The 10,770-nt window shown below is 51.5% G+C and overlaps 1 protein-coding gene across 2 annotated transcripts in view; it reads left to right on the top strand.

Moving 5' to 3' along the window:
- Window positions 1-4,226: 4,226 nt before the first annotated feature.
- The window catches only part of BTBD11 (BTB domain containing 11), a 181,023-nt gene continuing 174,479 nt past the window's right edge, over window positions 4,227-10,770 (top strand). For both annotated transcript variants that reach the window (XM_037389810.1, XM_037389809.1), the window contains exon 1: window positions 4,227-5,400. In XM_037389810.1, the coding sequence (XP_037245707.1) occupies window positions 4,434-5,400 (967 nt within the window). In that variant the 5' untranslated portion in view covers window positions 4,227-4,433. The remainder of the gene's footprint in view (window positions 5,401-10,770) is intronic.

The following is a 10,770-nucleotide window of genomic DNA, read 5'->3' as shown; positions in this document are numbered from 1 at the left end:
CCTGTCTCTGTAGCGCAATATCTTGTCTTGCACAGCTGCCAACAACAAACACATGAGGAACTGAGCGATTACAAAGTGTTCCTTCCCCTGGCATAACCTCCCCACTTCTGGCAAACAGCTGTTGAGAAACTTTCTGAGAAGATTTCATGTGCATCGTTGTGTTTAATAGTTACCAATGGCCTTAGCCTCCAGGAATTTGCTTATGCTCTTGGGTTGAACCATGGCCGTGGGCTCCACAGCTTTGTTTTATGTGGCAAGATTTGGGTTTTTTTGCTGGCAGTTTCTCTGAGCATCCCTGGTTAGTGGTATCTGAGAAATCACACACCCCCCTCCAGGCACGAGTCTACACATCTCCAACAGACCTCCACTTTCAGCACGTGGGGGCATGGAGACTTTAGGAAGAAAGTCAGGCAGGGTTTTGAGCCCAGCGAGAAGCAGAAGCTGCTGCTTTTGCACAGCAGAGGAGTACAGCTGGGCAGCTGCCCCTGGCTAAGCAATAGTGGGCTGAAATTCAGGGACAGCTAGTTACTGAAATCAGCAGGATGGAGCTGACGGGGGGGAAAAAGCGGGTGGTGTGGCATCCGCCTGCCCTGTGCCCTTCCCTCCCTCACACTGGCGGCACCACCAGTGCCTCCTTTCCAGCTAGAGCCAGTGGTCTCATTGCGTCACTCATCCCCATTCCTTTCGGTGTTGTATGCGTTGGAGGTGCAACACCAGAGTCATCTCCCTGAGCCTGCTTGTCTAAACAGTTGGCAGCAGCCACTCAGTGACACTGCAGGGATGATGCTACCTGATGCCAGCATTTGGTTCCTTCTTTGACAGGCATCTTCTTTGCAGCAGACTGTATACATGCTGCAGCCCTAAAGGCTCCCCTGCCAGGGATCTGCATTTCACACCTGCCTTACAGGTACAGGATTACAGCCTCGGTTTGTAAATTAACCCCCTTTGAGTAGAAACATTAGCACTCCAACTTCCCCAGCAATATAAGCAAGGCCCTCACAAGGCTCGCTGCTTGTTCTTAGCAGTTGGAGATAGCACTAGGAGATCCTGCAAATGCTGCTCTTGATCTGAGCTGTTAGTGCAGTGCAGTGCATTGAATTTTGAATACAGAAACTACGTGGAGTAGCCTGCTCCTAGGTACATTCCTGTTCTGTATGACAGCCTGTTTGCTGTTATGGTTTTCCTTACAGCTTTCAAGAAGGTGCCATTTGTGGGCAGTTAACTGGGTGGGGATGGAAAGAATTGTGACACTTGGTGCTCTCCCCATACAAATGCCAACTTCCATTCAGTTAACTTTGCCCTGAGCACCTTTTTAAAATGTGGTTGGATTTTCCCTCTTTCAGAGTTTTTGCTGGCACTTGTCGCCCTGGAATGGTACTTAATCAATCCCTGTCTGAATTCTCTGTGAGGATAATTGATGTCCATGTCTCCAACGAGCTGAAAATTTTGAGTGTGTCCCCAGCCTTTGACACACAAAGGGACTTTGTTTTCTGCAGTGGATGTTTTTGTCTAACAGGCAAAGGACCCTGGCTGTAAGGCTTGCAGAGTGGGGTACAGCTGCAGACAAGAGCCTTTCAGCCCAGGGCAGGAGAGGTGAGGTGTCCTTTCTGGATTAAAGCTGAGGACTGACTCCACTGTCTCTGGAGCTCTCCTCATGCAGGCACCAAAGGTGTTGCAGGGGTGTGGGTGTGTTTCCAATCCAAACTGTTTGATCCATCTTTTCCCAGGGTGGTTTCAAGTCACCCTGTCTCAGGAGCACTTTCAGATGTTCTTCCAAATCACGCTGAAGCTTGCTTTGGGATGCAGCAGCCTGGGTATCCACACCTGGGCAGGTGAGATCCTTCAGGCACTGCGAGATCACTGGAGATCCAGAATGGCCACTCTGTGCTGATTTGAACTTCCAGCCCTTTCAATGAGAAGGTAATTAGTCTTCTGAAGAAATGAGTCAGAAGCTCTCGCTACCCCTTTTGAAAGTTTAAACCAGGCTGGTGCTGCTGACATACATGCCTTTGGTGTGTTCAAGTGTCGCAACATCTTCTAAACTGGTAGTGTGACCAGGAATCAAACCGTCATGTGCGAGGTGATGTACATTGTGTTGCGACTACAAAATATCTAGTAATGCCCAATATTTTGCTTTGCAAATTAAAACAAAACAAAACAACAAAAGCACTCCAACCTCTTTTGAAGTAGAAACTGTCTGTGAGTCAGCAGCATGAATGCCTGAGTCTGCACACAGCCTGAGACAACTGTCCACTTCTCATTTATGCTGTTCATCTCAATACATGGTTAATGCTGTAACCTAAAAATAATGCAACACGTAAGGCTGGTGTTGACTTCTGAAGTACTGTTTTTTACAAAGGCTGGTGAACAAACAACCCAGCTCGCTTTTTCCATCCTCTCTGGATGTCCACCTTGTGTGTCCGTGAAGCCAAACAAACCATTTACTAGGAAACCTCCCAAACTTGGACTTTCCCTGAGTTTGACCTGCTATCACATGTGCTCAGCACAAGCAGTTGTGGCACTTTGTGAAAGCATAGGGACAGTCAGGTGAATGGAGTTTGTTAGAAAAATAACTGTCCTGAGGGTCTTGGTCATGGAGGTTCCTTCCTTCTATCACACAGAAATGTGAATTTTGAACAGCCACTGCACTGAAGTGCTGAAGACACCAGAGGGCTCTACTGCGGGATATATGGCTGGATAATCAAAAAACCATCCATAGGATTTTGTTCTCAAGGCATTTTTGATGACCCCCCCTGCCAAAGACTAGCCGGCAGCATGGGCCTCAACTTCTTCCTTGCAGCATGACAGTGCCTCTAGTTCATGTTGCTCCTGTCCTCAGTGCTGCTGCTTTTTATCAGGATACGGTGGTGGTCAGGATTTCTGCTGAAACCCACTGTGCATAGCGCATCTTGTAGAAGGACCAAGGCTATGCTGAGAAACCAGTTTCTGACAGCACTTGACTTCATTTGGAAGGCAACCCCCTCTTGGTGTTTTCGGTGATGTCATAGTTTTCCCCAACCTGTTTGACTTTGAGCCTACCTGTACTTGCGTTTGTGCCTTTCCTGTAGGAAGTTTATGTTGAAGGATTGCCAGGCTTTGCTCACTTGGACGGGGAAATCTCTTACATGACTCGCCTTGTCTGCTCAAGAATTTTGGCCGCCTCTGTTGGCATGATAGAGAAATGTGTTTGCTAGGCTTTTATCCTTAAAGGGATAGAATTTCGCTGGTATTTTACACTTAAAAGGATATAACATTTCTTCAAAACCAGAACACGCAAGCATATACATTCTCAGTCTGTTGCCCGGGATATTAGCCCAGCAGCTCCTAATAACACTAAAGCCTAGCAATGTAAGATTAAAATACATTAGTTTGGGATAAATTGTATATTGCGCAAGGAATCTTAATGCGCCTAGGAAATGCACCCTAAGCTCAATACAAATCTTAACTTGTCAAAGGCTTTGTGATACTTAGGGGGTTAATTTCAAGAATGTCTCAGGGCTTTATTGTATTTGTTTTAATTATTTGGAAATTGGCTTTTCCTGACTCCAGCGACTTCTGGTATCCTCACACGGCAGCGTCTGCTTGCTTTCAAAACACCTTGGCTGTCTCGCCCTGTTCGTGTGTGTGTGTGCCTGCGCTCCCGTTCATTTACCTACAGCAACATCAGGACACTGCCGGCGTGGAAAACCCGTGAGGGCTGGAGCGGGACTGACGGACGGTAGCGGTGGGTGTCACGGAGACACGCTGCACACCTTGCTGCCCCCAGCCGGGGGGGACGGAGGACGCGATGCGCGGGGACACGGCTGGCCGCGCTCCCCCCGAGCCTCGCCACGCACCCGCCTGCCAGCCCCGCCGGGCCGGCGCCGGATCCGCGCCGCTCCGCTCCGCAGCGAGCCAAGCCCGCGCCGCCGGGACGGACCGCGGGGTCCCGCCTGCGCGGGGGCTGTAGCCGGGCCGGAGCGGGCCGGAGCGGGCCGGGGGCAGCGGGGCCCGCGGGGCAGCGCCCCCCGCCCGCCCCATCGCGGCGCGGCTCCGCACCCCGCGGAGGCGAGGGGAGGTGCGGCCAAGCGCAGGGCGCCGCCCCATTGGCCGCCGGGCGCGATGCTTTGCATGTCTCCGCCCCCGCGCCGGCCCATTGGCCGACAGCTGGAGGCGCTTTGCATGGCCCCGCCCCCCCCCCCCGCCGCCTGGCCGGCGCTGCGCTGCGGTGCGGTGTCGGGCCGGCGGCGCGGCGCAGTGCAGGAGCCGGAGCCACGGCCGGTAGCAGGGCGCGGGCAGCACCGCGGCTTCGCTGGCGTCTGGCGGAGCGGGGCGGCAGCGGGCTGCGGCCGGCGGGTCTCGCCGCGCCCCCTCGCTGTTCTCTTCCCTCCTCCCCGCCGTTCCCGTGAGCCGCTCCCCGCCCGGGTCCCGCGGGTGCAGCATGAAGTGCAGCGATGGCCCGGAGAGGTAAGACGGCGGTGAGGACGCTGGAAGACCTGACGCTGGACTCCGGGTATGGTGGCGCGGCGGACTCGGTGCGCTCCTCCAACTTGTCGCTGTGCTGCTCGGATTCGCACCCCGCGTACCCCTATGGAGGAAGCTGCTGGCCGCACCTAACTGACTCCATGCACAGTCGGCACAACAGCTTCGACACCGTCAACACCGTCCTAGCGGAAGACTCCGAGGTGCTGGACTGCGTGGGGCAGCAGTGCTCCCGGCTCCTGCCCGACCTTGAGGAGGTCCCCTGGAGCCTGGAGGAGGTGGAGGCGCTGCTGCTGCTGCCGCCGCCGCGCCGGGAGCCGCGGGCGCCGGGCGCCGCCGCCGCCGCCAGTCCCGGGAGCCGGGATGCGGCGGCGCGGCTCTCGACGCTGGTGAGCCGGGCGCTGGTGCGCATCGCCCGGGAGGCGCAGCGGCTGAGCCTCCGCTTCGCCAAGTGCACCAAACACGAGGTGCGGAGCGCCATGGAGATCGTCCTGGGCTGGACGCTGTCGGCCCGCTGCACGGCGGCCGCCCTCGGGGCCCTCTCGCTCTACAACATGAGCGGCAGCGGCGGCGACCGCTTCAGCCGCGGCAAGTCGGCGCGCTGCGGGCTGGCCTTCTCCGTGGGCAAGTTCTACCGCTGGATGGTGGACAGCCGCGTGGCCCTGCGCATCCACGAGCACGCCGCCATCTACCTCACCGCCGGCACCGAGAGCCTCTTCCGCGACATCCACGCCCGGGTGCTGGCCGGCCCCGCCGCCCCGCTCCCGCCGCCCGGCCGCCCCCCGGCTGCCGCCGCCGCCCCGGCCGAGAAGGAGAAGGAGGGCGGCGAGGCGCCCCGCTTTACCCTGGAAGCGCTGGAGCAGACGGTCAACAACGACCCCGAGCTCTGGGGCTTGCTGCAGCCCTACCAGCACCTCATCTGCGGCAAGAACGCCAGCGGTGAGTGCGGCCGCGGGGCGGCACCGGGCACCTGTTGCGCCGGGGCGGGACCCCCGCGGCGGGCGGGCCCCCGGGTGCGGGGCGGGCCGCGGCACCTGCCGACGGGGACGGCGCCGGGGCGGGCGGGGAGGGAGGGCGGCAGCGCGGCCGCTTTGCCCCTTCCCGGCGGTGCCCGGCCGGGGCGCGGGCAGGGAGCTGCCGAGCATCCCCGTCTGCTCTGCCCGCCCGCGGGTGCGTGTGTGCAGGGGCCGCTGGCGGCGGGGCCGGGGGTGGGCAGCCTTCGGAGCCTCCGCTCTCCACAGGAAATGGCAGAAGCGCAGCTGAGCGCTCGCAGGCGAGATCAAACTTTGTTACATATGCAGTGGTTTGGCCAGAGATTGCGTGGTTGGCGCTGAAATGCAGTCTTTCTGGACAGATTTCATTCATGTTGCTGCTTGTTTACCCAGAGCTTGACACAGATGCAACACGGTGATGCATCAACTTCCTGGGGATTTTTTTTTCTTCTAATTTTTTTTTTTTAAACTAAGAGTCCAGTATTTTTAATGAGCTCTCAAAGTTGACGTTTCTTATTTCAGCTCCCTCTGGCAGGGAAGGGAAAAAGGAACGAGCCGTGTCTCGGGGAGGTAGAATTAAAACCGAGTGGTTTTCTCCTGCCTTCTGCTGAGCATCCGCAGGCGCAAGCAAACACTTTGACTGAGCTTAAATACAAAATACCTGTCAAGCTGAGATGCAAATGTTGGTTTTTATTTTTTTGGGGGGGAGGGCGTACTGGGCGGGACTGGGAGAACAAGGATAACTGGAAGCTTAGATCAGGTCTACAGATAAGCCCAGTTAAGTTGTTATAGCCACAGACGATGCATTACAGCTAATTGTCTATTGTGTTAAGACACCTCTCCTCCCGTGAGAGACCCGACGGAGGGTGCCGAGCAGGAGCAAAAGGCAGATCCTCCTCCCCGGTGTAAATAGATGCGGCTCCGTTATATTCCTCTGGTGGTTTTACTTCAGCCGTGGATGTCCTCCCCAGAGGCTCTGCTGAACGTCCCCTCGAAAGGCATCTGCTGTCAGGGGCGTGTGTTGCAGGACCCTTGCGCTTTGTTCTAGCGCTCCCCAGGAGTGCCAGCCTTGTTTTTTTCCTCGAGTCCTAGTACTGTGCCTGTAGGTTTCAGATGATGGTACTGTGTTGCGTTTCTGACATTGCAGCACTGGCTGTGCAGGCTCCTACGGAGCCTTTCATTTTGTTTTGCAGCTCTAACTCCCTCTGTATCAGCTCGGTGGATTTGAATGAACTTCGTTCTGACCCTCATACATCTCCCTTCCGGGGACACGATTTGGAGTTTGTCTCCATTTTGTTGTTGCTTTACCTGGCAGAGATCTCCTTGCTTAGGCTCAGTCCTGACTCGAGCAAATGGCATTTTTCTAAGATCTTCGAATCAGACCCTAGCAAGTTGTCCATTTTGTTTTGCCTCTCTCCCTGTGTCGTTATGCTTTCTATGCAGATGACTGTAATGTTGTTTTGCTTTTTGGCATCTTATAATATGTACTTTGGCATCCTGCTATATATATTTAGAGTTACAGGTGCAAGCAAGAGTCAGGCCTTCTTGTAATAGAAGCAGTTTTATTGCTGTTTACATTTATTTAGATTTAATCCAAGGGCGTGTTGCATGCTTTTAAGTACTTTTATGGCAACTAAACCAGCCATTATAAACTATTAAACACATTGGCCTGTTTCTTCGCCAATGAGATATGTATCTGTATAGTCCTCACCATTTTGATGTCGGAGTGATCCATGGTTGGTTGCAAATGTTTCCTTCTCAGGCACTTAAAAGGTAGGGATATCTGATGTGAGATTATTTGACCTGCTCGAAACTATTTGGGCAATCTGTGGTAGGATGCTAGGACTGCTAGAAGCTACATCTCTATATAGTGGCGTTAGCCACAAGGTCATCCTCCCTCTGTACTCAGTACTTGAAATACCGTGATAAAGCAACTTAATAGGTAGCAGATTTCTCCCATCTCTCTGTACTACTCCAGGAGAAGAGACAGGTCTTGTACTCTGGAGGTTTGATAAATCAGAGTGGCATGTGGATACATGGGCACTGAAATCAGTGGATTTGGTCCATCAGATGTGGATGAGAAGTGGTGGCAGGGTCCTTTCTGGAGGTACCCTGGCCAATATGATCTGATTGAAGGAGGGGGGGAAAGGAAAGCAGTGCAGAAACAGAGCCCTGGTACCACCTTGTCTGCAGGCAGGTTTTGGGAGGGAGAGATGGTGTGTCTCTGGCAGACAAACATCAAACTTTTAATTTCCAGGCTAAATTCAGCACCTTAAATTCTGTCTGGAGAATGAAACAGGCAACCCATGAAGATCACGAGATGCATGTGAGGAACATGAGTTTGTGCATGAATGTAGTCTGAGACTGCTGTAATACAGTTTGTGAACATGAATGTTTGGGAAGATGGTCTTGAGGATCTGTAAGATACAAACCAGCCTTTCAGGGCTTCCCCATCAGCTGTGCAGAGCGTTTCGTGGTTTCAGCTGAGGTTTTTAGCCTGGTGTCATGCCCAGTCATCTTGGAAGCTGCTGAATAACATAAGTATTGCAAGATAACCACCTCCTTCCTATAAGTGATGGTCATGTGCCTTCAGACAAAGAAGATGACTGAGCTGGTTCTTTCGGTGGGTGCTTCAGCCTGTGGGGCTTGTCTTGGGTATGTCTGGCCCGAGCTTGGACAGCTGCCTTGATGGGAGCACTGCTCTCCAACAGGTGTCTGCTCGCTCCTTATGTGGGGTTGAAGGCACATGGATGAAGTTGGTGGCACTCCTTAATGCCATGTCTCCTTGATGATAACCTTTTGTGTGGGACAGGGGTAGGGATGACAAGGGAGAAGCAGGCAGTGGTGTTGGAAGCAAGCTGCTTGGAGTGTGCCAGCAGCTGCTGGCATCTTGGCTGAGCATATCCCAGTTACTATATCAGGAAGAATAGACCTTAGAAGCACTCTAAGGTAGTAATCTTTTTTTTTTTTTTTTTTTTCCCCCCACTGCACAACCAGAATTTTAATGTCATGGTTGAATGAAAATTAAAAACTTAACGTTTGGGATTTCGTTGGTGCTCAAATGTTTCAATTACGAGCTCCATCTGAACAGCACAGTACACATTTTACATCCTATAACAGTTGCGTGGAGTGTTATTTCCCTTGAAGTAGCGGAAGCAAAATATTGTGTACTCGATGAAAGGCAGTAAAAGCTGGCACCTCTGTGGTTTAAACTATATTATTTTCATTTCTTTATTGCTTATCAAATGCCTACTTTTAGGGCTGAGAGCTGCTTTGAGATGACTGGGAAGTTTCTCCAGGTCTTTGATCCAGCACAAATCATAGGAGAAAGTCCATGTATTTAATTTTCACAGGGGATGCTTGGATGGCAGGTCAAAGCAGCTCGAAGCCACCTGAAGGAGGAGTGGTATTAGACAACACTATATAGAGTTTAGAAAATGGGTTGTTCCCGTTTTAGTCTTGGGTCTCCTTATCTTATGTGGCATGACGTGTGGTGGGAAGGGCAGGGGCCGTAAGGGACACAGCCAGGGAGCAGGGGACCGTGGGGAGGAGGTTTCTGTGGAGCAGCTGGTGTGCACAACTCTGCCTTTTCTGTTTGTGTTCAGCTACTAAAAATAGCTATTTGGAACACAACTGCATCCCCGTGGTTTCTTCCTATTCTTAATATTACTTAGAGAGGAAGACACAACAACTAGGAAGAAACCCAGGATTAGGTCAGGCTTGGCTGACACGTGTCCGCTAACCTCAGTTTAACCTCAGCCTCTTCTCCTAATCCAGGCGAACTAGAGGGACTCCAAGCAAATGAGCGATACTGATATATTAGCACAGCTTAACCAAATCAGTTAATGCTTTTAAGTTCTGATACATATGTATACATATGTGTGTCTATATAGAGATCATGCCATTCTTTTACTGGTGAGTATACTGTTATCTGTTTGTTACTTCTCTGCTTTCTGTTGTAATTGAATCATTCAAGATGCTATTACAGCTTTAGGGGCAACGTAAAAATCAATCTAAAACTTATTTCAGCTAGGATGATAGAGGAATATTTGGGTACAAAATGGAATTTCATGCCTTTCTCCTGGGCTTTTTTAATCTGTGGTTTCAAGAACATCCTTCTTTCCCCCCATTACATTTCAATCATATTTTTTACTAGTAAAATACATTTGGAATACAGTTTGAAGTTTCTTATATGCACCTGCATGTTTTACTTAAAGGTCTTTGCTGTTATATTTTTCCCATCTGCTCTTGGGCACTTGAGTCCCTTGCCAAGAGGTTGACATGAGTAGTGGTGCAACAAATTATGTGTATTTTTGCTTGATTCTTTTACCTGACAACCTCCCAGGCAAACTTCCACAGCCTCTCTGAACAAGTTGCGGATTTGTCCCGTCTGGAGAGGGGAGGGAGAGTCACCTGCCCAAAGGGCAGAAGGTTGTGTCCAATTGTGGCTACCAGTGCTGGTGGGAGCTAGGATGGCAGTGGGGGAACTGTGCCGCTTGCCTGGAACGAGGTGGGTTGCTTTAACACCTGGCAGGAGTGGGACAGCTGGTTGCTTAATGCATGTGTGCTTGTTGCTCCGTTGCGTTGTGAGGGTTGAGAAGCAGCAGTGGTGGGACTGGGAAGTAGAGACCCGGTGGGAGGTTGCAGTTTCACTGGCTGACGAAGGTTTGTTTCCCTCTGGACATTTTTATTCATGTAATTTGTTTCAGTGATGAGTATAATGTGAAAAAAAAAAATCCCAGAAATAGTTACACTAGGGACGCCCAGAATAATCGTAAAGCTGATGTATGCAAATATGGTTATTCCCTTTGTCATATTGGAAAGTACCTTAATAACAGTTATAGCCGTGGCCACGCTAGGGAGTTTTAAGGCTGCAGCTACCTTGGTTTCTGATGTAAAAGAGGCTTTGGCATGATGATTGAGAAATACGATTGTATATACAAAGAGCATGTTAGGGGAATAACAGCATAATTTTAGCAGTATATTGAGTTCCTGGCTTTTTTGCTGAATGCTAACAGCTTCATGTAGTCTTTCAGCCCTCCTGTGAGCAGGTGACACAAGGTACAGGTGAGAATTAGGGACAACTTTCTTCCTTACCCTAATGCTACTGTAAATGTTCTCTGTTGTGTAGCTGCCCAAAATTATGTTGAGTAAAAAAGACACCATGGTTAGCATGTTGGCATTTGTGCAGTGTATCAAACCAAGCTGTCACTTATCAGTCGGAAATCTTCCACGTTGCCCAGAGTAGATGCCCAGTGGTGCGCTGGCTGGGGACATCTGCAGTCTGAGCCTTTTCCCTGTTGTTCTGGACAGGTAT

The sequence above is a fragment of the Falco rusticolus genome, chromosome 5, assembly GCF_015220075.1.
Source record: "Falco rusticolus isolate bFalRus1 chromosome 5, bFalRus1.pri, whole genome shotgun sequence".
Lineage (NCBI taxonomy): Eukaryota > Metazoa > Chordata > Aves > Falconiformes > Falconidae > Falco > Falco rusticolus.
This window is presented reverse-complemented; position numbering and strand designations above follow the sequence as displayed.